Source organism: Amblyraja radiata, unplaced genomic scaffold, assembly GCF_010909765.2.
Source record: "Amblyraja radiata isolate CabotCenter1 unplaced genomic scaffold, sAmbRad1.1.pri scaffold_751_ctg1, whole genome shotgun sequence".
NCBI lineage: Eukaryota > Metazoa > Chordata > Chondrichthyes > Rajiformes > Rajidae > Amblyraja > Amblyraja radiata.
Window position 1 is genome coordinate 428 of NW_022630762.1, and position 26,213 is coordinate 26,640.

The 26,213-nt window shown below is 51.1% G+C and overlaps 1 protein-coding gene across 1 annotated transcript; it reads right to left on the bottom strand.

Moving 5' to 3' along the window:
• Positions 1-479: 479 nt before the first annotated feature.
• Positions 480-25,603, bottom strand: LOC116970325 (ribonuclease inhibitor-like). The gene is made up of 9 exons (XM_033016993.1): positions 25,537-25,603; positions 25,200-25,484; positions 7,770-7,835; positions 2,529-2,709; positions 2,203-2,373; positions 1,875-2,045; positions 1,381-1,551; positions 1,058-1,225; positions 480-873 (listed from the first exon to the last, which is right to left on the bottom strand). Exons 1-9 carry the CDS (start codon positions 25,601-25,603, stop codon positions 786-788), a joined length of 1,368 nt encoding a protein of 455 aa, XP_032872884.1. The 3' UTR covers positions 480-785.
• Positions 25,604-26,213: the final 610 nt, after the last annotated feature.

Consider the following 26,213-nt stretch of genomic DNA (forward strand, 5'->3'; position numbering starts at 1 on the left):
TGGGACATGTTGGTCGGGGTGGGACTAGTGTAGATGGGGCATGTTGGTCGGGGTGGGACTGGTGTAGATGAGGTGTTGGTCGGGGTGGGACTAGTGTAGATGGGGCATGTTGGTCGGGGTGGGACTAGTGTAGATGGGGCATGTTGGTCGGGGTGGGACTAGTGTAGATGGGACTTGTTGGTCGGGGTGGGACTAGTGTAGATGGGACTTGTTGGTCGGGGTGGGACTAGTGTAGATGGGGCATGTTGGTCAGGGTGGGACTAGTGTAGATGGGGCATGTTGGTCGGGGTGGGACTAGTGTAGATGGGGCATGTTGGTCGGGGTGGGACTAGTGTAGATGGGGCATGTTGGTCGGGGTGGGACTAGTGTAGATGGGGCATGTTGGTCGGGGTGGGACTAGCGTAGATGGGGCATGTTGGTCGGGGTGGGACTAGTGTAGATGGGGCATGTTGGTCGGGGTGGGACTAGTGTAGATGTTGCTGCTGCTGCTGCCGCCACCACCATTAATCCACAGCAGGAGCGGGGGCCACTGATGATAAAGTCACATCTGGGATCCTGCAGGTCCGGCTGCAATGCCCCCGTCCCCCACTGGGGGCAGCATCAGCAGCGCCACGTACCCGGGTCACGTGACAGCGGGCAGGGTCGCCTCTGACGTCACCGCCCGGCCGGCCCGGGAAGCGTCGGGGTTTAAAGGGGAGGATGGGCGGCTGTTTAAAGGGGAGGGGCAGGGAATCGGCCAACAATATTCCAGTCCCCAGGGCGGTGACGTTTACACCCAGACATGTTCACACGTCCACACTCAGTCCGCGTCTGGTTCCCCGCAGACTCTGCAGCTGGTTCTGTCCGTCTGCACTGAACTTATTCCCCTCCAGCCTGAAACATGTGGAGGAATAAAGAGGAAATAAACAGATGAAACAACAGTGTCAATAACAGGGACTGGGGTTCATATTTCAACAACATTTACAGAACACAATCACAGGGGAAAGAAGCCCGCGGATGGATGGATGGATGGATCCCCTGATATTTGATCACATTAAACATTAACACAAACACTCACCAGATCCGCTCCAGACTCGGGAGGGTCAGTATGAGGCGGCGGAGAGCGGGGACACATCGGTCTGTGAGGGAGTTGTCCGTCAGGTCCAGCTCCGTCAGTGAGGTGTTTGTACTGAGAGCGGAGACGAGATCCTCGGCTCCAGAATCTGTGAGACCGACACTGTACAGCCTGGAGATGAGAGAGAGTGAGGGTGAGGGACACAGAGAGACAGGAGACGGTGCAAATCCCCAGTGTTTATCAGTGACACAATTACTGATCATATTAATGTTCAGTGTCAGACACCCAGTGAGTGTAAACACAATCTCTCACAGTCTGGGACTTACCCCAGTCTCTGTATTTTACAGTCCGGGTTCCTCAGAGCATCAGACACCAGTTTCACTCCGGAATCTCCCAGTTTATTCCCACTCAGGTACAGCTCCGTCACCGTATGGTTTGTAATGAGAGCGGAGGCGAGATCCTTGGCTCCAGAATCTGTGAGACCGACACTGTCCAGCCTGGAGATGAGAGAGAGTGAGGGTGAGGGACACAGAGAGACAGGAGACGGTGCAAATCCCCAGTGTTTATCAGTGACACAATTACTGATCATATTAATGTTGTGTCATAGATACATAGACAATAGGTGCAGGAGGAGGCCATTCAGCCCTTCGAGCCAGCACCGCCATTCAATGTGATCCTGGCTGATCGTCCCCAATCAATAACCCGTGCCAGCCTTCTCCCTGTATCCCTTGATTCCACTAGCCCATAGAGCTCTATCTAACTCAGATCGAGTCAGACACCCAGTGAGTGTAAACACAATCTCTCACAGTCTGGGACTTACCACAGTGTCTGTATTTTACAGTCCGGGTTCCTCAGAGCATCAGACACCAGTTTCACTCCGGAATCTCCCAGTTTATTCCCACTCAGGACCAGATCCGTCACCGTATGGTTTGTACTGAGAGCGGATACGAGATCCTCGGCTCCAGAATCTGTGAGACCGACACTGTCCAGCCTGGAGATGAGAGAGAGTGAGGGTGAGGGACACAGAGAGAGACAGGAGACGGTGCAAATCCCCAGTGTTTATCAGTGACACAATTACTGATCATATTAATGTTCAGTGTCAGACACCCAGTGAGTGTAAACACAATCTCTCACAGTCTGGGACTTACCCCAGTATCTGTATTTTACAGTCCGGGTTCCTCAGAGCATCAGACACCAGTTTCACTCCGGAATCTCCCAGTTTATTCCCACTCAGGTTCAGCTCCGTCACCGTATGGTTTGTACTGAGAGCGGAGACGAGATCCTTGGCTCCAGAATCTGTGAGACCGACACTGTCCAGCCTGGAGATGAGAGAGAGTGAGGGTGAGGGACACAGAGAGACAGGAGACGGTGTAAATCCCCAGTGTTTATCAGTGACACAATTACTGATCATATTAATGTTCAGTGTCAGACACCCAGTGAGTGTAAACACAATCTCTCACAGTCTGGGACTTACCACAGTGTCTGTATTTTACAGTCCGGGTTCCTCAGAGCATCAGACACCAGTTTCACTCCGGAATCTCCCAGGTCTTTGTTGACTCCCAGTCTAAACACAAACAGACAGAGTAAGAAACAAACTGATACAAACCCGGGGCTGAGATAGATAACTTCTCCCAAACGGATATTTGTGGAAGCACCTCAGCACATTATTGAATAAATCTCTGTGGTTGCGGTGTTTGGAGACTTTCACCATTTATTCTCATTCCCCGACCGACGACCGGGAAATGTGGTCGACTCCGGCCTCCCCCTCCCCTCTGCAGAGAACGGCTGCAACACGCGTGACCTGGGGAAGGGGGGAAGGGGTCGACCACTGGTGACCTGGGGGAGGGGGGACGGAGTGAACCACTGGTGACCTGGGGGACGGAGTCAACCACTGGTGACCTGGGGGAGGGGGGACGGAGTCAACCACTGGTGACCTGGGGGAGGGGGGACGGAGTGAACCACTGGTGACCTGGGGGAGGGGGGACGGAGGCAACCACTGGTGACCTGGGGGGGGGGGACGGAAGTCAACCACTGGTGACCTGGGAGAGGGGGGAAGGGGTCGATCACTGGTGACTTGGAGGAGGGGGGACGGAGTGAACCACTGTTGACCTGGGGGAGGGGGGACGGAGTGAACCACTGTTGACCTGGGGGAGGGGGGACGGAGTCAACCACTGGTGACCTGGGAGAGGGGGGGAAGGGGTCGATCACTGGTGACCTGGAGGAGGGGGGGGCGGAGTCAACCACTGGTGACCTGGGGGAGGGGGGACGGAGTGAACCACTGGTGACCTGGGGGACGGAGTCAACCACTGGTGACCTGGGGGAGGGGGGGCGGAGTCAACCACTGGTGACCTGGGGGAGGGGGACGGAGTGAACCACTGTTGACCTGGGGGAGGGGGGACGGAGTCAACCATGGTGACCTGGTGACGGAGTCAACCACTGGTGACCTGGGGGAGGGGGGGAAGGGGTCGATCACTGGTGACCTGGAGGAGGGGGGGGGGCGGAGTCAACCATGGTGACCTGGGGGAGGGGGGACGGAGTCACCGTATGGTTTGTACTGAGACCTGGTGACGGAGTCAACCACTGGTGACCTGGGGGAGGGGGGGACGGAGTCGACCACTGGTGACCCGCGGGAGGGGGGGACGGAGTCAACCACTGGTGACCCGGGGGGGGGGGGGGACGGAGTCAACCATTGATGACCTGGGGGACGGAGTTAACCACTGGTAACATGGGGGAGGGGGGACGGAGTCAACCACTGGTGACCTGGGGGAGGGGGGACGGAGTCAACCACTGGTGACCTGGGGAGGGGGGACGGAGTCAACCACTGGTGACCTGGGGTAGGGGGACGGAGTCAACACTGGTAACCCGGGGGAGGGGGGACGGAGTCAACCACTGGTAATCGGGGGAGGGGGGAGGGGGGACGGAGTCAATCACTGGTGACCTGGGGGAGGGGGGGGCGGAGTCAACCACTGGTGACCTGGGGGAGGGGGGACGGAGTCAACCACTGGTGACCTGGGGGAGGGGGGACGGAGTCAACCACTGGTGACCTGGGGGAGGGGGGGACGGAGTCAACCACTGGTGACCTGGGGGAGGGGGGACGGAGTCAACCACTGGTGACCTGGGGGAGGGGGGGACGGAGTCAACCACTGGTAACCTGGGGGAGGGGGGAGGTTAAAATAGGAGGGGTTACCCCCGAGCACAGTGACGGCCGCTCGGCCCCATAGAAGGGTTGCTGTACTTAGTAACAAAATAGTGGAACAATTTTACAGTTCAGTGTTAGCATCAAACGGACAGTTACCTCAAGCACTGACACTTGTGCAGAACCGGTCCCAGCCGCTGGAGACCTTCACACTGAATGCGGCAGTTCCCCAGATCGAGGTGTTTGATTGTATCACAGGGCCTGATGGCATGAGACAGGACCGCACAGTCAATCGGGGTCAGTCCCAGTCCATGGAATGAAAGTGTTTCCACAGATCCCAGTGTCTGCTGAGCCAGTGCAGGATTCTGAGACTCAAACAGGTAGTGCATCGTGTTCAGGAGCCTCCGTTTATCAGCTTCACTCCCTGTGTTTCCAGCCCAGCGTTTAACCTCCTCCTTCACCCAGTCAATCACTCGGCAGATTGTTTGATGAGGGAATTTACCCAGAAACTCCTCCAGGATCCAAGCTGTCCGTGGGGAGGAGAGACCAGCGACAAAACGGAGAAATACTTCAAATCGCCCGTCTGTCATGCCATGGGCTTCAATGAGGAGTGTCGTGATATCCCCGCGATCTACAGTCAGGAATTGTGCGAGTGCGGCTACAAACTCTTGGATGGTGAGGTGCGGGAAGGTGTACACCACGCTCCGGGCTGAATCCTCTCTCTCCAAAAGTTCCATCAGGAACCCGGACAGGAACTGGGAAGGCTGCAGATTGTATTTGATCAAATCTCCATCTGTGAACACAATGTTCTTCTCAGCCACTCCAGTGAAGGCCATCTGACCAACCCTCAGTAACACCTCACGGAGGTTCTCAATCTCACGGCCGTGGTTTTTCAGGATGTTGTAAATAAAGTAGCAATATAGTTGTGTGATGGTCTTTGGAACTCGCTGCGGGTCCCGGTGTGTTTGTGTGAAGAAGGGGCCCAGTGCCAGGACAAGGATCCAGCAGTAGGAGGGGTTGTAGCTCATGGTGTACAGGATCTCGTTCTCCTTCACATGTTTGAAAACAGCTGCTGCCACCGACTGATCTTCAAAATACCTGGTGAAATATTCCTTCCGTTCCTCACCAACAAATCCCAGGATTTCAGCCCGGACACTGATCTCTGCCTTTTCCAGTAAATGTAACGCAGTGGGGCGGGTGGTCACTAGCACTGAACACCCTGGGAGCAGCTTGTGCTGGATTAAACTGTACACAATGTCAGACACTTCACACCACCACTCGGGATCTGGGCACTGGTGCTTAGGTTCTGTGTCTCTCCGACTGTCAGCAAAATCAATTCTGCCCTTGAATTCATCCAGACCATCGAATATAAACAGCAATCCCTCTGGGTTCTTCCAGACCTCCCGCAGCATATTCCCAAAGTATGGATACTGATCCAGAATCAGTTCCCTCAGGTTTACTCTGCAGTTAATAGTGTTCAAATCCCGGAATTTGAAACTGAAGACAAACTGGAATTGTTGGTATATTTTCCCCATGGCCCAGTCATGAACAATCTTTTGCACCAATGTTGTTTTTCCGATCCCCGCGACTCCGGCCACTGTTGCTGAACTCCCCGCGACTCCGGCCACTGTTGCTGAACTCCCAGATCGGGATTTACTCCGGGTAAAGCAGCTGTGGAACAATTGATCAGTCCTGATTTTTTCCAGTTCTCCCCGGAGACATTCCTCTCTCCACTCTTCATGGTCCCGGCCTCTTGCCAGCAGCTCATGTTCCACCAGTGTCCGATCTCGAACAGTGGAGATGATTGTGAGCTCAGCGTATCGATCTAGCAGCAGGAAATCCTTAACCTTCTCGTTCATCAGGATGGTGTTCACACTCAGTGTTTCAGTCTGTGCCTTCAGAGTCTCCTTGTGTTTCTGTTGAACATCTTGCATGGGAAAAGGCAGATAATGCACACAATGTTAGATGGCTCAACTCAAAACTCAACATTCATGATTACAAGAATGAGTTCAATGCCCTTCAATAAAAGGGCATTGGGGGGGGGGGGGGGGGGGGGGGGGGGAGAGAGCGAGAGAGAGGGGGAGAGAGGGGGGGGGGGGGGAGGAGCGAGAGAGAGAGCAGAGGAGAGATGAGGAGAGAGAGAGAGAGAGAGGAGAGCGACGGAGAGAGAGAGAGACGAGCGATGAGAGAGAGGAGAGAGGAGAGTGAGAGAGAGGAGGAGAGAGAGAGAGAGAGAGATAGAGTGAGAGGTAGAGGGAGAGAGGGAGAGAGAGAGAGAGGGAGAGAGGAGAGAGGGGAGAGAGGGGAGAGAGGGGAGAGAGGGGAGGGGGAGAGAGAGCAGGGGAGAGAGAGAGGGGGAGGGGGAGGGGGAGGAGGGGGGAGGGGGAGGGGGAGGGGAGGGGAGGGGAGGGGAGGGGGAGGGGGAGGGGGGGGGAGGGGGAGGGGGAGAGGGAGGTGGAGGGAACCTCGTGATTCAAGACCACAGACATTGTGGACTTTCAGGAATGTTCTAAGAATCTACATATTTTCAGTATGTCAAGACCCTACCAGGAGTGTGTGGGGTTACACAGTGTGTCAGGGACTCTATCCAGGAGTGTGTGGGGTTACACAGTGTGTCAGGGACTCTATCCAGGAGTGTGTGGGGTTACACAGTGTGTCAGGGACTCTATCCAGGAGTGTGTGGGGTTACACAGTGTGTCAGGACTCTATCCAGGAGTGTGTGGGGTTACACAGTGTGTCAGGACTCTATCCAGGAGTGTGTGGGGTTACACAGTGTGTCAGGGACTCTATCCAGGAGTGTGTGGGGTTACACAGTGTGTCAGGGACTCTATCCAGGAGTGTGTGGGGTTACACAGTGTGTCAGGACTCTATCCAGGAGTGTGTGGGGAGACACAGTGTATCAGGACTCTATCCAGGAGTGTGTGGGGTTACACAGTGTGTCAGGGACATCCAGGAGTGTGTGGGTTACACAGTGTGTCAGGGACTCTATCCAGGAGTGTGTGGGGTTACACAGTGTATCAGGGACATCCAGGAGTGTGTGGGGAATCACTACACACACATTCTCCCCCAGGTGACCACTGGATTTCACAGATCTCTTCCACAACCTGATACATTGCAAAACCTTGTACAATGAACGCCTGGAGGAGTTGAACTAATGCAGTGTAATAGTTCCAGTGTATGTCAGAGATCGAGTGATCTGGGAACTACTATCTACCTCTTTGGTTACACTCAGACTATCCTAGATCGGACTTTCCTCGTTTTACCTTGCACTAAACGTTATTCCCTCATAGTTTATCTATACTGTAAATGGCTCGATTATAATCATGTATTGTCTTTCTGCTGACTGGATAACACACAACAAAAGCTGTTCACCGTACCTCAGTACATGTGACAATACACTAAACTAAGCTAAACCTGAATCTACAAACAAAGAAGCAATCCATAGTGAATCCCCGTGTCAGTCTAACAATTGCTTAGCCTTTGATCTTCTGATTTCCCATTCTGCAAAGCTCTGAACAGTTTTAGTATTACATCAATTCTAACAAGTCATTGGTGTGAACTGTACATTTCAACACCCACCTTCCATATGAGAGGGTAATTCAGTTAAACCTCCGATGATGTTCATGTATTCTTGTGGATCAGGACCTGTTCAAATCAACGAGCATTCATTAAACCAGACTTGAATAACATTGTTAACTCCAGTGTTTCAATGTGATATTCAGTTCAGTGTGTTGATTTACCGTACCGAGATCGTGGATTTCTTTCAGTATTTTGTTCAGCTTTGGTAATTCATTCTGCATTTTCACAAAGGATTCCCACATCACCCGCCGGGCACGGTTACCCTTCTCCATCACCAGACTGAGGAAGAGTATGGAACTGTCTCTGCGGTTTCCCTTTACCACCAGTTCAGCGACGCTCTGTGAAGAACAACAATGAACATATTGAGAAGTGAATGAGACAATGCTAATGGGGAGGGATTAGCTGTTCAGTGATGGGATATTCTGGTAGTTTTGAGCATAGTGACAGGCATTGATCTGCCTCTTCATACACCCATGACACTGTGCTGACAAACTGTGTACTCCCAGAGTCCAGACAGTGGGAATCTCGCTTCACACCTGGCAGTGTCCGAGAACACAGCAGAGTACAGCACGGGAACAGGCCATTCAGGCCGATGATGTCTGTGTTGAAATTGATGTGAAATTAATCAAATTACTTTTGGCCTCACATGGACGTGTCCAGTCCAACCTGCATTTCTTCCCGCTCTGCATTTTGAAGCTATTATGTTCTTTCATCTACATTCTTACCCTGTGTGAGCCGGCATTCACTCATTGACCAGATAACGTTTTTATTTTTATACCTACCCCAGTTTTACCCGATCAAAGACATCACTCTCTTGTACATTTCCTGCAGCTCATCCCCTCCTTTCACTGCACATTAACTCTGCTTCTCTTCCCACAGATGCGTAAATTAGAGCACATGGTATTGGGGGTAGGGTGTTGACATGGGTAGAACATTGGTTGGCAGACCGGAAGCAAAGAGTAGGAATGAACGGGTCATTTTCAGAATGGCAGGCAGTGGCGAGTGGAGTGCCGCAAGGCTCGGTGTTGGGGCCGCAACTGTTTACCATATATATTAATGATTTGGAAGAGGGAATTAGGAGCAACACCAGTAAGTTTGCGGATGACACAAAGCTGGGTGACAGTGTGAACTGTGAAGGGGATGTTAGGGGGTTGCAGGGTGACCTGGACAGGTTGAGTGAGTGGGCAGATGCATGGCAGATCCAGTATAATATAGATAAATGTGAGGTTATCCACTTTGGTGGCAAAAAAACAAGGTTATTATCTCAATGGGGTTAGGTTTGGTAAGGAGGAGGTACAGCGAGACCTGGGTGTCCTTGTACACCGGTCACTGAAAGTTGGCGTGCAGGTACAGCAGGCAGTGAAGAAAGCTAATGAAGAAAGAATGTTGGCCTTCATAACAAGAGGATTTCAGTATAGGGGCAAATAGATACTTCTGCAGTTGTATAGGGCTCTGGTGAGACCACATCTGGAGTATTGTGTACAGTTTTGGTCTCTTAATTTGATGGACATCCTTGTGATTGAAGCACTGCAGCGTAGGTTCACAAGATTGATCCCTGGGATGGCGGGACTGTCATATGAGGAAAGATTGAAAAGACTAGGCTTGTATTCACTGGAGTTTAGAAGGATGAGGGGGTTCTTATAGAACATATAAAATTATAAAAGGACTGGACAAGCTCGATGCAGGAAAAACGTTCCCAATGTTGGGCGAGTCCAGAACCAGGGGCCACAGACTTAGAATTAAGGGGAGGTCATTTAAGACTGAGGTGAGAAAAATCCTTTTCACCCAGAGAATTGTGAATCTGTGGCAATTTGGGACTGAGATGAGGAGAAACTCCAATGAGGAGTTGTGAATTTATGGAATTCCCTGCCACAGAGGGCAGTGGAGGCCAAGTCACTGGATGGATTTAAGAGAGAGTTAGATAGAGCTCTAGGGGATAGTGCAGTCAAGGCATATGGAGAGAAGGCAGGCACGGGTTATTGATAGGGGATGATCAGCCATGATCACAATGAATGGCGGTGCTGGCTCGAAGGGCCGAATGGCCTCCTCCTGCACCTATATTCCACGTTTCTATGTTTCAATAACTAACGTGCTGAATAATTTTTTAATAGCGTAAATTTTAGCAAATGTACTTTTGTTTATTTTATTTGTCAATTGAATGATAAACGAACAGTTTAATATCTTAGATTAATCCAGCAGGTCAGACAGCATCTATAAATACTGAGTTATTTTATGCAGCACATTGTGTGTGTTTTTGTAAACCAGTATCTGCAGTTCCTTGTGCTTGTGCATAATGCCCTTTGTGGTTTAATGAACTGAGCTAAATGTGACCAATGAAACTGATGACACTTTAGAAGTATTATGGTTTTTGATTCTGGGTTTACAAGTTTACTGCTCCCTGACCGTTGTGTTCAGATGCATGTGTAGGAAGAACAGCTGGATCAGAATGGACCATTCTCAGAAATCCCCAGGTCACAGGTTTTATTCCTGATACCAGGTCTATCAGAGATCAGTGCCTCCATTGCACTATTCAGTGCGAGGTGAGCGGACTGTGTCAAAGTTTGTTTCTTCAACAGCAGATAGCAACAAAATTGTTTAAGGTAAACCATGGCAATCTTTAATTGATTCATCAGACGGGAATGGAAAGATCTACAATGAGCACAAACGTTGCTCAGTGCTTCTCGGGCTCCACTCACAGAACAAAGGAAAGTTAGCACAATTATACATTGTTCCTTTCAGTAAATCCCTCCTACCAAGTCTGAATATGGCATGACTGAAAGATTCTGTAGACTTTCAGAATATGGGAAAAGCTGGGTCCAAATCAAGCTCATCCAATAACAAGTTATTACTTATCTATGGAGCGTCAGCTATTTTTCCAATCTTGGCTTCTTTATGGCCTTGAAAGAAGCACATGTTATTACTGCAGGATCCCATCTTAATGTCTTTATTGAAAAGACAACCTGTCCTCCATATTGTTCCCCATATAATTTACAAAGTCATTCAGACTTGGCACTGAGCCATTCTTTTGTATGAGCCATGTATGTGGAAAGGGAGAGGGGAGACATCTGCACGAGGAGTAAAAATGGTTAACAACCGGAAAAAGCGTAAGTGTTCGGCAAAACAGTCACCGAATCGATGACTACTAGACCATGCTTTTGTAGAAGAACTACTCCATTTTAGATTTGACTATTAGCTCTTCCCCCCAATGCCGTCGGTTCTGTGACAGGAAACATAAGTCACCGTGTTCCTTCCACTTACCCCGTGTTCTTGTTCACTGAAACATTCCTGCCATCTCATCATGAAGCCGAGGCTTTCAACCCTTTCTTCAATCGCCTGTTTCAGTCTCTCCCGATAGAATTTTGTCAGCTGGAACAATTGGTACTCGCTCCACTGTGTCAGGAGCTCAGAGAATGTAGGCGTTAGATCTGTGTGTACAAAGAGAGAAACTAAACACCATCTGAATCAGTCCCCTTGGCTCCAGCTACAACAGCAACCCTCATCCTCACTGTTCCTGCCCCCTAATTAGAATGATCAACACAGAATATGGGAATAAGACAATGTGCTGTGGGAACTCAGTGGGTCAACCATCATCTCTGGAGAATATGGATAGGTGACGTTTCAAGTCTGGACCTTTCTTCAGGCTGATTGTGGTGGCAGTGAGTGGGGAGACGTGTGGACAAGAGGAGGGACAGGTCAAAGACTGGTAAGTAAGGTGGATACAGGTGAGGGGAGTTTTTGATAGGCTGATAATTGGAGAAAGACCAGAGATGGAAAGACAGGTGTGAAATAAAAGGAAATAAGAGTTTCAAATTGTGAAGCGAGATGAATTAATGTATGTGGAAAGGGAGAGGGGAGAAATCTGCACGAGGAGTAAAAATGGTTAACAACCGGAAAAAGCGTAAGTGTTCGGCAAAACAGTCACCGAGTCGATGCTTTGTCTCGCCAATTGCCCACCATTGTAACTCTCTTCCCATTCCCATAGCAACCTCTCTGTCCTTGGACACATGCTCACTGGAGGAACAGCATCTCAAATTCCGCTTGGCTAGCCTACAATCCAATGGTATGAACAGTGAATTCTCCAATTTTAAATAACAATCCAAACCGCACACCCGCTTTATTTCTCCCACTCTCTCCGCTGTTTTGCACCGATTTCTCCCCTCCCCATTTCCTGCTGTTATGGTTCAATGTTCTTAAACAGACAAGAACGCAAATAAAATCAGTGATCATACAGTACAATCTTTATCTCACCAGGCGGTAGTGGTAAAACTCTTTACAGTATGCAGATTACAGACTATACAGAGTTCTCATCCCCACACAAAGGGGCAGTGATCTAATTACATATATATACTCCAATAACCAACGATTCAGCAATACCTTATCTACAGATCATAGTACAGCCTCTTCCTTCTTAAGATTGACAGGTTCTTCTGACAGAGGAAGGGTTAGCCATATCTGTATTTCTAAAAGTCTGATCTTGACCGCTTTTGGCTCGCTGTGCTGCGATTTCCAAGAGAACGCCGCCACCTACGGCTGTCATTTTTGGCCACCTCGCTCAGAGCCCCCCTCCGCCTTCCGGGACCAGAGGATTGTTCCCATCGATAATAAATCAGAGAGATATTAATGTTTTAAAATAATTTGCCATTCTCTCTGCTGCCCCTGCTGGAGGAAGGGGGAGGGACTATAAAACCAGGAAGTGGTGTGCCTCACTCAGTCTCTGCAGGATGGAGGAAGCCAGAGGGTCACATCTCTCTGAGCTCTCAATACCACTGAACACATGTCTACTGAACTGTGAGTGCCCTTAATGTGGTTTGAAAATGAAAATATGGTTGGTTTGAAGTAAAAATGCACTGCAAATGGTTGTTTGGGTTGAAGTAAAAATGCACTGCAAATGGTTGTTTGGGTAGAAGCAATTGGTGGAGAGGTGGAATTGGTGGAGAGGTGGAATATTGCGTCGGGGAACCAGCCCTCCCGTGTGAACATGGGACCCAACGGGTCCCACTTCGTCTAGTATGGTTATATGAGAAGGCTATATTTCTGCAAAACAAGCATTTTGTTTTTTTTCTACTTATGATATACATTATAATCTTATAGAACAAAGGTTAGTGCCTAGAGTCTGAATCTGTCTAATGTTTATATTATCGAGGAGACATTCATGAAACTGTTATCTTGCTTATGTTATTGGAAAGGGAACTTCAACAGTTTGTTAGTTTATTAAGGTTAGTGCATTTTGCTGGCTTTACAAGTTAATAGGAGGAGGTTAAAGCTTGTCTTAGTTCCACAATCCATTTTCTAAGTTGAAATCTTGATTTAACTTCCACACTGCCTCCTATATTCCTTTCTTTATTTTCATAATCTTCAACACTCAATCCTTCTGTCGAAATGCTGGATTTGATTTCGCTAGCCTTTTTTTAACCACCTACCTATCAAAAAAAAACCTCCGCAATAATATCCATCTCACTTGCCAGGCTGTGTGATGCCGCTCCTCTCTGCCAGCTTACGGCTGCATTCTACAATCAGTCTGAAGGATCGGGGAGGCTGAGGCAGCGTGTGAGGGTTGGATAGTATGTGACCGGGGGAGAATGTGACGGTGTGACCCAGGGGGCATGGGCCCAGGGGGGTGGGAGTGTGGGGCCCAGGGGGCATGGGCCCGGGGGGGTTGGGACAGTGTGTGTGATCCAGGGGGCATGGGACCCAGGGGGATGGGACAGTGTGGGGCCCAGGGGGATGGGACAGTGTGTGTGGCCCAGGGGGCATGGGCCCCAGGGGGATGGGACAGTGTGTGGGGCCCAGGGGGCATGGCCCCAGGGGGATGGGACAGTGTGGGGCCCAGGGAGCATGGGCCCAGGGGGATGGGACAGTGTGGGGCCCAGGGAGCATGGGCCCAGGGGGTGGGACAGTGTGGGGCCCAGGGAGCATGGGCCCAGGGGGATGGGACAGTGTGGGGCCCAGGGAGCATGGGCCCCAGGGGGATGGGACAGTGTGGGGCCCCAGGGACCATGGGCCCAGGGGGATGGGACAGTGTGTAGCCCAGGGAGCATGGGCCCAGGGGGATGGGACAGTGTGGGGCCCAGGGAGCATGGGCCCAGGGGGATGGGACAGTGTGGGGCCCAGGGAGCATGGGCCCAGGGGGATGGGACAGTGTGGGGCCCAGGGGGCATGGGCCCAGGGGGATGGGACAGTGTGTGTGGCCCAGGGGGCATGGGCCCAGGGGGATGGGACAGTGTGGGGCCCAGGGGGCATGGGCCCAGGGGGATGGGACAGTGTGGGACCCAGGGACCATGGGCCCAGGGGGATGGGACAGTGTGGGACCCAGGGAGTGTGGGACCCAGGGAGCATGGGCCCATGGGGATGGGACAATGTGTGAACCAGGGAGCATGGACCCCAGGGGGATGGGACATTGTGGGGCCCAGGGGGATGGGACAGTGTGGGGCCCAGGGGGATGGGCCCCAGGGGGATGGGACAGTGTGGGGTGGGACAGTGTGGGACCCAGGGAGTGTGGGACCCAGGGAGCATGGGCCCAGGGGGATGGGACAGTGTGGGGCCCATGGAGCATGGGCCCAGGGGGATGGGACAGTGTGGGGCCCAGGGACCATGGGCCCAGGGGGATGGGACAGTGTGGGGTGGGACAGTGTGGGAGCCAGGGAGTGTGGGACCCAGGGGGATGGGACAGTGTGGGGCCCAGGGGGATGGGACAGTGTGGGGTGGGACAGTGTGGGAGCCAGGGAGCATGGGCCCCAGGGGGATGGGACATTGTGGGGCCCAGGGGGATGGGACAGTGTGGGGCCCAGGGGGATGGGACAATGTGGGGCCCAGGGGGATGGGCCCCAGGGGGATGGGACATTGTGGGACCCAGGGGGATGGGACAGTGTGGGGCCCAGGGGGATGGGCCCCAGGGGGATGGGACAGTGTGGGGCCCAGGGGGATGGGCCCCAGGGGGATGGGACATTGTGGGACCCAGGGGGATGGGACAGTGTGGGGCCCAGGGGGATGGGCCCCAGGGGGATGGGACAGTGTGGGGCCCAGGGACCCAGGGGGATGGGACAGTGTGGGGTGGGATAGTGTGGGACCCAGGGAGTGTGGGACCCAGGGAGCATGGGCCCCAGGGGGATGGGACAGTGTGGGGCCCAGGGAGCATGGGCCCCAGGGGGATGGGACAGTGTGGGGCCCAGGGGGATGGGACAGTGTGGGGCCCAGGGAGCATGGGCCCAGGGGGATGGGACAGTGTGGGGCCCAGGGAGCATGGGCCCAGGGGGATGGGACAGTGTGGGGCCCAGGGAGCATGGGCCCAGGGGGATGGGACAGTGTGGGGCCCAGGGAGCATGGGCCCAGGGGGATGGGACAGTGTGGGGCCCAGGGACCATGGACCCAGGGGGATGGGACAGTGTGGGGCCCAGGGAGCATGGGCCCAGGGGGATGGGACAGTGTGGGGCCCAGGGAGCATGGGCCCCAGGGGGATGGGACAGTGTGGGGCCCAGGGAGAATGGGCCCAGGGGGATGGGACAGTGTGGGGCCCAGGGAGCATGGGCCCAGGGGGATGGGACAGTGTGGGGCCCAGGGAGAATGGGCCCAGGGGGATGGGACAGTGTGTGTGACCCAGGGGGCATGGGCCCAGGGGGATGGGACAGTGTGGGGCCCAGGGGGATGGGACAGTGTGGGGCCCAGGGAGCATGGGCCCAGGGGGATGGGACAGTGTGGGGCCCAGGGACCATGGGCCCAGGGGCATGGGACAGTGTGTGGGGCCCAGGGAGCATGGGCCCAGGGGGATGGGACAGTGTGGGACCCAGGGAGCATGGGCCCAGGGGGATGGGACAGTGTGGGGCCCAGGGAGCATGGGCCCAGGGGGATGGGACAGTGTGTGTGACCCAGGGGGCATGGGCCCAGGGGGACAGTGTGGGGCCCAGGGAGCATGGGCCCAGGGGGATGGGACAGTGTGTGCCTCAGGGGGCATGGGCCCCAGGGGGATGGGACAGTGTGGGGCCCAGGAAGGGAGGGCACTGGTCGACTGTGATCATCTCCGTAGCCGGTGTTCAGACAGGGAACATATCACAGCAAAAACACAGTAGACAAACGCACTGATGAAGAGGTGCAGGTGCACTTATCACCTGAGGCAAGACTGTAGGTGATGCCAGCTAATCTCCCTAGGATTATCTTCCACATGCATGAACCACCCTGTTTACTCATGGATAATGGACACACATTGCAATTGCTCTCCTTCAACCAAGTGTGTCCCACCCATCACCATCGCTCCACTCTCTGTGGCCTCATGCTCCCTGGCTTCAATGATACTTTGTCTTGTGTACACAAGTTCAGTGACCATCCTCCTATACACGAGGATCAGGAGAGGAGTAGCTACACTATCTATAATATATAATAGATTAATACACACAGCCTTTTACCCAGAGGAGGGGAATCAAGAAACAATGATATAGGTTTCAGGTGGAGCCGGAGATTTTATGTTAAAATTGGTACATGGATAGGTTAGGTTTAGAGGGACATGGGCCTTACACAGGCTTGTGGGACTACAGTAGATCGGCCATGTTGTGTGACGTGTCCAAGGTGGGGCTGAAGAGCCGTGTTCCATGCCGTGTGCCTCTATGACTCTGAGGGACAACATGGGCCACTGAGGAGGAGGAGCCATCTTGGTGAACGACTGCTAGCCAGCAGCCGTCCGTCTTAAATTCGTTTTTTTTAGTTTTTAGTGAGTCCTGTTTTTTTGTTTGTAGGGGATATGGTCTTTTAATGTGGGGGGGTAGGTGTTACTTTATTTATAGGTCCCTACCTGGTCGGTGTGGCAGCCTTTTTTCCGGGCTGCCCGTCGACCCGTCCTCGTGGCCTACCAGCGGGCTTGGAGCGCCGTTTCTTGGCGGGAACCACCCAGCACCTCGGCCTGGGTGGCGGCACAGCATTGGAGCGCTGGAGCGGAGCGGGCGATGCCTTGCCTGGGTCGCCGCGCTGGAGCTCTGGCGAGCTGGACCGCCGTGAGCAACATCTCCGGGCTGCGGGTTTGCGGAGCGGAGAGGCGGCGAGCGGAGAGACGGCAAGGCGGCAGTGCAGAGAGCGGGCGCCGACTTTGTCATCGGGGGCCTGGGAGCGCCAAACCGGCGCGGCCTTGTCGGCTTCGGCAGCCGCGGGCTCCAACCAAGAAGCGGCCGTTCCAGGTGGCCCAGCCGCCGAAAGGACTCTCCCGACGCCGGGGCAAGACCACCCGGTGAGAACGGCCAGGGACATCGGGCCTCCGTACAGGCAATTGCGGTGGCCTCAATAGGCCTGACTTTGGGGTGAACATGGGGTGGGGACTGGACATTGTGCCTTCCTCCACAGTGCTATCCACTGTGGGGGGATGATTTTTTTTTGTCTAATTGTAGTCCTGTAGGTCTGTGTCCAAGATGGCTGCCGTGAAGGGAGAGTGGACGCTGGCGCGCTTTGGCTGCCGCTGCTCTCTTTTCACACTGTGTTTTTGATTTTCTGTTTTTGGATTGAATTCTGTTTTTAATTTGTGTCACTGTGATGTCTTTAATTACTTGTTTTATTCCGATTATATGTTTTTATTCCGATTACTATGTAAGGTGTCCTTGAGATGTATGAAAGGCGCCCATTAAATAAAATTTATTATTATTATTATTATAATAACTCCAACAGTACAGACTACACAGAGTCCAAACACAAGAGTCGCCACGATTCATGCACCATCTTATACTCTTCACTTTCTCAGAAAGCCTCTACCCAGTCACTGCATTAATTCACATCTGAATCTTCAATGACGATTCATCGCCTCTACGATCACTCCCTCTGTCCTTTCAACTACTGCCTGCAGATGTTAACAGCCTCTCTTTCTCAGTCCCTTCCTTAATCCCCTATCCTTCTGACCTGTGGACCATGTATTAGATGCAAACCAGATATCAAGACAACATTATATCGTGAAGAATTCTGCAACACACCTGTGTCCATCCTTGTTGTTGAGGTCACTGGAGCCGCAGTCCTGTTTCCAACTTCAGCCGTGGTGTGGATAGGTGTTACCATATTCTGCTGCTCTGCAGTAACCCGAATAATAATAGTGGGATTAGACAGTAATTAAGACAAGAATGAAAAGATTGCCAAGTGAACCGTGAACCACTACCCACCACGATCAATCTCCCGATGTTGGGGGTGGGAATGGGTAGGTTTTGGGGGAGGGGTAGGGTCGTGGAATGTCAACATTGAACCAGAAACTAAACTGAATCAGCCATTTCCATCCTGTGGCCTGGTGGTATAACAGTATTGAAATCTTGCACTGAGCCACTCACTTCTTCACATTCAAACCTTTCCCCATGGGCCACAAGGGACACAAGAGATGTTGCAGCTCCTACACCATCCAGCATAACACTGACCACTTGTCTGGCAGCCCATTCACTTGGATAAATGGGTCAATAACTAGACAGATGCTGCAAAGGCCAGTGCTGGGTCTCCCCATTTTACAGCCTACATTAATAGGTTAAAAACTGGCTGTCTTGTGGGCAACACTGTTAATCATCTTATGTATGCAGACGACCTGGTCCTGCTCTGTCCATATAGTGCTGGGCTGCAGCAGATGTTGAAGGTGTGCTCTCAGTATGGCCTTGATTATGACATAAAGTATAACGCTAAGAAAAGCCGCATAATGATAGTTAGAAGCGCTGAGGACAGGAAATCAACTTTTCCGACCTTTTATTTGTCAGTCAGTCTTCTTGCTGTGTGTGAGGAAATTAAATACCTAGGTCATGTCATATCCGATGACTGGACGGATGACAAAGACCTCTACCGACAGCGCTGTAAAATGTATCTTCAAGCTAACATGCTTATAAGGAAGTTTTCTATGTGCTCTGACTCTGTGAAGTGTTCCCTGTTCAGAACCTACATCACACCGTTATATACTGCTCAATTGTGGTCTAACTATAAGAAAAAGGGTATGCAGAGGCTCAAGGTAGCATACAATGATGCAATGAGGTTGCTGTTTCGTGTCCCTAGGTGGCATAGTGCCAGTCAATTGTTTGTGTCCACTAGAATGCCAACCTGTGAGGCACTCTTAAGACAGCTGATGTTTAGTTTTATGTGTCGCCTGGACAAGTCAGAGAACCACATAATTGAAGCCCTAGTCAGCCCTCTGAAAAGCTGCTATAGATTCACTTCTAGGCTAAGACGGCATTGGTGCAATAGCTTGTATATCTTATAGGCTAATATGCAATTGTTATGTATTTTTGTATCTCCTTATACTGTATGATGTGTTATATGGACCTGTGTCTGAAATAAAGCTTTATTATTATTAACCACGCGGATAAAAGGACTTCACGGTTTAGCAGGGCACTTGAAAATATGGCGCGCAGATTGTTTGGAGCATCGGAATTGGCTGATTGAGCAAGTAATAAAACGGCAAGATGCAGTGAAGTGGCCTGTCGGGGGTAGTTGTATTAATAGAGAGACTGTGTAGAGGTAAAGTGCTGTGTACAGGGCAAGTGTGAGTCTTCGGCAATGAGTCCGAGGAAAGGGGGCAGGAGATAAAGGTACAGTCGTGCAGCCTATTGAGCTTGTTGGATCTTATTTCAGTGCCGTCAAGAGGCAGGAGGAATGGTGCAACTTTAGAGCAACTGCTGGTCTCCCTGGTGACTAAACCCGTTGGGAATGTGTCCAGGAGCAGCTCCGTGTTTGGGAATTGGAGATACAGATGGATGACCTAGAGATCATCCGAGAGACCCTTTGGACAAAACCAACAACAAGGTGGTCACGACCAAAGACCAGGATGAAAGGGTGTGACCACCAGGACCTCTAGTCGGCAAAGGCTGTAGGTGACCATTCTTTGTGGCCATTTCCTTTCCAAACAGGTCGCAGTTTTGGAGACTGTTAGGGGATGACCCGTCAGGGAAGAGCAGTAGTATCAGGCAGGATGAGACTCCGTGCCTGGCAAAGCCATAGTGGAAGGATACACATCTGTTGGGGAGAGGGGTGGACAGGAGATTGTGTGGCAGCAATCGAGACTACAGGATTGTGCGTTGTTTTCTGCTTCCAGGGTCCAGGATGATTCGGGGCGGCTACTTGATATTCTCAAGGGGGAGAATGAGCCAGAAGTTGCTGTGCATGTTGGCACAAATGACATAGGATGTTAGGAAATTGTAAAATAACAGGGCAGTGATCTCCGTAGTACTCCTTGTGCTCCGTGCTAGTGAGTGTAGGAACAGGGAAAGAAAGACAGGTGAATGCGTGGCAAAGGAGCTGGTACAAGGGGTAGGGATGCACACTTTTGTACCACTGGGACTTCTTCTGGGATAGACGTGACCTGTACAAGAGGGATGGGTTTTACCTGAACCTAAGGGCAATGCCAATATTCTGAGCGGCAGCTCCCACTGTCTCCATCACAAGAAATAGACTATTGACGGACGTCTATTACTAACCCACTGACTCCCAAAACTATCTTGACTACACTTTTTCTCACCCTGCTTCCTGCAAAGACTCTATCCCCTACTTCCAAATCCTCCGTCTGTGCCCAAGATGAGGTATTCCATGCTAGAACATCCGAGATGTCATCATTCTTCAGGGAACGGGGGTTCTCCTCTCCCATCATAGAAGAGACCTTCACTCGTGTCTCCTCGTTACCCCCAGCTCCGCCCTTGCCGCTTCCATTCGTCAGAACAAAGACAGGTTCCCCTCGTCCTTACCTTCCACCCCATCAACCGTCGCATACAATACATAATGCTCCAAATTTTCCACCACGAGCCACATTTTCCCATACAATACAATTTATTTGTCATTTGAACCCCATTGAGGTTCAAACGAAATGTTGTTTCTGCAGTCATACACACAAGAAAGAACCAAGACACAACACAATTTACACAAACATCCATCACAGCGCATCTCCTCCTCGCTGTGATGGAAGGCAAAGTCTTATCTCTCCCCTGCACTCCCCATTCCCCTCCCGATGTCAGAGTCAAAGTCAAAGCCCCCGGCGGGCGATGGTAACTGTCCCGCGGCCATTAACGCCGCGCCGGGTGATGCAAGGCCACGCTCCGGGTCTTGTTGTTGGAGCCCCCGGCGTGCGCTAGCAGTCCCACAGCCATTCCAAGCCGCGCCGGGCGATGATGTAAGGCCCCGCTCCAGGTACTCTTCAACCCCGCAACTTGGGCGGGTGAAGTCGCCATTGCGGAAGCCCCGAAAAGCGATCTCCCAGCAGGGACCCGCGGGCTGCCGGTGTCACTGTCCACCAGACCTGCGGTTGTAGCCTCCGAATCCCCGGGGTCGGGTCGCAGCAGCGCGCCACCACGCTCCTCCCGCTCCGAACTCGGCCAGCTCCGCGATGGTGAGTAGGTCCGCAGGCTCCGCGACTGGAGCCCCAGGTCGTTCCTGCTGGAGGCCGCTCCACGGTGCTAGGCCCCAACGACAACGGAGACCCGACAGAGAAAAGGTCGGGTTCTTCGTGCAAGGGATAGATTTTAAAAGTTCCCCCCACCCCCCACACACATACACAAAAAAATAAATATAAACTACATTCAAACGAGACAAAAAATAATAAAAAGACAGACGGACTGCAGAGGCCGCTGCGACGTGAGTCGCGCCGCCTACCGGACTCCACCCCTTGCCGCCTTCCGCAGAGAACGTTCCCTCCAACTCCATGCTTAACTCATCCATTCCCACCCAAACTAAACCCTCCCCAGGTACCTTCCCCTGCAACCACAGAAGATGCAACACCTGTCCCTATACCTCCCCGCTCGACTCTGTCCAGGGACCCGGACAGTCCTTTCAGGTTAACTTGCACCTCCTCCAACCTCATCTACTGTATCCGTTGTTCAAGATGTGGACTCTAAAGGGATTGCCCCACTTGGGTGTCATTTGCGCGTCACGCAGGTGGCGCGTGATGGTTTTGTGAATCCCAAAATCCTGGGGCGCCGCAAGCGACCGCGTGTCACTGCCGATGTCACCACGCACCACGCGCGCATCACTTGATGTCGCGTAAATGACGCCCAAGTGGGACAGGCCTTTTACACATCGGCGACACCAAACGCAGACTGGCCGATAGTTTAGCCGAACACTTTCTCTCAGCCCGCTTGAAACTACCTGATCTCCCGGTTGCTGGACACTTCAATTCCCCTCCCATTCCTACACCGACCTTTCTGTCCTCGGTCTCCTCCATTGTGAAAGTGAAGCTAAACGCAAATTGGAGGAACAGCATCTTATATTTCACTTGGCAGCTTACAGTCCACTCTCCACATCACCGTCTATTTCCCTTATCCCTAACCAGTTTGAAGATGTGTTTCGACCCAAAACATCACCCATTCCTTCTCTCCATAGATGCTGACAGTCTCGCTGAGACACTCCAGCTTTGTGTCGATCTTTGGTTTAAACCAGCATCTGCAGCTCCTTCTTACACATCCTGGCCGGCAGGTTTGCTACTGCTATGTCGGTGGATTGAAACTATAATGGTTGATGGGTAGGATCCAATACATGACTGAGGCAGATGAGAAGATGGAGGCCAGTATGGATTGTGATTAGAGAAGGTTCAGTGCACAGTAGAGGCATGACAGCGAGCAAGGAGGATGTGGGTAGGTGTGTGCGACTGAGATACTACGTAGACTGTTAGGGATGACCCGTCAGGGAAGAGCTGTAGTATTAGGCAGGATGAAGCATCGTGCCTGGGAGAGCCATAGTGGTAGGATACACATCAGTTAGGGGATGGGGGCAAGTGTAGGAGGTTGTGGAAAGGGGATTCTGTGGAAGCAGTCGGGAATTCTGGATGGTGTGCTGCTGACTCGGAGCGGCTATTTGACATCCTGCTCCATGAGGGTGGCCAGGATATCATGGAGCAGTGACTTGACATTCTCAAGGGAGAGAATGAGGAGCCAGAGGTCGTTGTGCATGTTGACACAAATGATATTGCACGTTAGGCAAAAGGTAGAAAAAAAGCAGGGCACTGATCTCCGTAGCACTTCCTGTGCTACTTGCTAGTGAGTGTAGGAACAGGACAAAATGCCAGGTGAATGAGTGACTAAGGAGCTGGTGCAGAGGGAACGGATCTAGACTTTTGTACCACTGCGATCACTGATGGGCAGACGTGACTTGTACAGAGGGGTGAGTTGCACCTGAACCGGATGGGAATCCCAAAATCCTGACAGGCAGGTTTGTGCGTGTATCTAAACTAGATTGGTGGAAGAGTGGGATCCAATGCATGACAAAAGCAGATGAGAAGCTGGAGGTTAGTATGGATTATGATCAGGGAACTTTCAGCAGACAATATAGACTTGACTACGAGCTAGGAAGGGTTGTTTGATTGATTGCATTTTATTTCAATGTGAGAGGCCTGAGAGGTAAGGTGGATGAGCTGAGGGTGTGGATAGGTATGTGCGACTAGGATGTTGTAGCCATTACAGAAATCTGGCTGAGAGGGACAGGACTGGCAGCTTAATGTTCCAGGATATAGATGCTGCAGGAGAGAGTGAGGTGAGGGTGAAAGAGGACGGGGTGATGCTTTATTGATTAGGAAGAATGTTACAGCAGTAGATGAGATGACATGACTGATGGTTTGTACAAGTAAGTCTGTATGGATGGAGCTATTAAATAAAACGGGCTGATCACCTTGTTGGTGCGTCAATTGTGGGGGGAGGGGTGGGGGGTAGTCAGCGGTAATTGGAGGTGCACTATTGCCAAGAGATTGTGGGTAGCTATAGGCTAACAAGGTAGTCATTGTGGGAGATGTCAACTTTCTAAAAATACTTCTAAATTCCAAATATTTGCTGTCAAAGGAACATCCGGAAATTGGGATGCTTTGCGAAATGTGATGACAAGTTCAAGGCATGCATGCTGATATCAAAGAGAACGGCAAGACAAGTGGGAGTAAGTAAGCTTGAATGATGAGAGAATTTGAGGCTCTGGTCAGGAAAATGGAGGCAGGTTGGGATCGATATAGGAACGTGGGATCAAGCCTATTCCCAGAGGAGATTCGGGAATTGAGGAGCATACTAAAGGAGGAAATCAGACAGGCATTATGGGGCATATGCTATCTACCAGTGTAGATGGGGCATCTTGGGCCGAGGAGGCTGTTTCCTTGCTGTATGAGTCTATGACTATGATTTAGATTAATGATGGCAGATGGAGTTTAATGCTGATAAATGTGAAGTGCTACACCTTGGCAGGACAAATCAAAATAGGATGTACATGGTAAATGGTAGGGAATTGAAGAATACAGTTGAACAGAGGGATCTGGGAATAACCGTGCATAGTTCCTTGAAGGTGGAATATCATATAGATAGGGTGGTAAAGAAAGCTTTTGGTGTGCTAGCCTTTATAAATCAGAGCATTGAGTATAGAAGCTGGGATGTAATGTTAAAATTGTACAAGGCATTGGTGAGACCAAATCTGGAATATGGTGTACAATTTTGGACGCACAATTATAGGAAGGATGTCAACAAAATAGAGAGAGTACAGACGAGATTTACTAGAATGTTGCCTGGGTTTCAACAACTAAGTTACAGAGAGAGGTAGAACAAGTTAGGTCTTTATTCTCTGGAGCGCAGAAGGTTAAGGGGGGACTTGATAGAGGTCTTTAAAATGATGAGAGGGATAGACAGAGTTGATGTGGACAAGCTTTTCCCATTGAGAATAGGGAAGATTCAAACAAGGGGACATGACTTCAAAATTAAGGGACAGAAGTTTAGGGGTAACATGAGGGGGAACTTCTTTACTCAGAGAGTGGTAGCGGTGTGGAATGAGCTTCCAGTGGAAGTGGTGGAGGCAGGTTCGTTGGTATCATTTAAAAATAAATTGGATAGGCATATGGATGAGAAGGGAATGGAGGGTTATGGTATGAGTGCAGGCAGGTGGGACTAAGGGAAAAAAGTTGTTCGGCATGGACTTGTAGGGCCGAGATGGCCTGTTTCCGTGCTGTAATTGTTATATGGTTATAATGAAGCCAAACCTGGAGATGACACATAGAACATAGAATAGTGCAGCACGGGAACTGGCCCTTCATCCCCACATATGCACCAACAATATCATGCCAATTTGAACTAATCCCTTCAACCTGCTCGCGGACTGGATCGCTCTGTTCCCTGACTGTGTCAGTCATGTGTTAATCTAAATAGTGTTTCCACCAACTCCTCAGCCAGGAAGTTCCAGGAACCTACCAAAGTCTACCTAAAAAAAGTCCAGCCTGTCCCCTCACCACAACCACAATTGTGCAATGATCCACAATTCTGCAAATAGTTCTATTGTTTTTTAACTTACTAACTTGACCACCGACGTTTTTGTCCAAATCATGGCATTGTTTAGAAATTGCAGAGGTTCCAGAACTGATCCTTGCAGAATACTATTGGTCAAGAACCTAGTCAGAAAAAACTCTCCCATTTCCCCTCGCCCTAAACTGTTTGGTTTTTTTCTTATCTGTCCCTAGTCTTCACCATTCTGCAGCATCCACTCCCCTCCCATTTCACTCACCTGCTCCTTGGATGGGACTCGATGAATCCTTGTTTGATGAATCTCGGTCATGATGGATTTCGTCACTTGATTCAGTTCCAGGGGCGTGAACCACGTCTCCTATTCCTCTTTCTCGGGACTGACATTGTTCCCGTTCCTCTTCAGCAGCTTCACATTCCATTGAAGTTCTGCTTTCAATCCCACTTTGCTTTTCTGTCATTGTTCCTGTGTTCTGACCATCGTTCTTTGATGAGGTGCCTGGCCAAAGTCTTTTGAAAACATTGCCCACTTGAGTTAATATCCCACCTGAAAAAACAACATAAATTGCAGTCGCAGAGCAATTTCAAATTGAGAATACCACAGGTTGGGAATAGCCGGTAGCAATCTGAGCTGACATTCTGGGGGAAGTGGAACTTAATGGTCATCTTAGAAATAGAGCAAGCTAAGCCAATTGACCCAACCTAACTAAAATTACCCATCAAATCTAGTCCCATCAATCCATGGGTTGACATTTCATCTCTCTAAACCACTCTATCCAAATGTCTTTTGAGGAAAAGATTTAACAGGAATCCGACTGGTAACCTTTTCACACAAAGGGTGGTGGGTGTATGGTACAAGCTTCCAGAGGAGATAGTTGAGGCAGGAACTATCCTAACGCTTAAGACAGTTAGACAGGTCGATGGAATGAACAGGTTTAGAGGGATATGTGGCAAGCGCGGGCAGGTGAGACTAGTACAGCTAGGGGGTGTTTCAGCGGTGTGGGTAAGTTGGGCCGAAGTTCCATATACCCACCACTGTGTGAAGATGTTAACCCTCGGGATCCTATTAAATGGTCCCCCTCTCACCTTAAGATTCTTATTCTCTGATGAAAAAATACCAGTGCTAACACCCTATTTATTTACCCCTCGCCCCATAATTTTATACATGCTAGTGCTGTCGTGGAGGATTTTAACTAATGTGGCAGGGGGATGGGAACAAGAGCAGAGAGGCAGGGTGGTGTAAAATGAGGGCAGAAGCAATAGGTAGCAAGGTGAA

Bases quoted from the DNA above. Each gene is read 5' to 3' on its own strand.
- LOC116970325 (XM_033016993.1), bottom strand. From the start codon at position 25,603: ATGACCATTAAGTTCCACTTCCCCCAGAATGTCAGCTCAGATTGCTAC. The intron at 25,485-25,536 runs GTATTCTCAATT...TTGTTTTTTCAG, and splicing joins CCGGCTATTCCCAACCTGTG to GTGGGATATTAACTCAAGTG. The intron at 7,836-25,199 runs GTGAGTGAAATG...TGATTTGAACAG, and splicing joins GAGTCCCATCCAAGGAGCAG to GTCCTGATCCACAAGAATAC.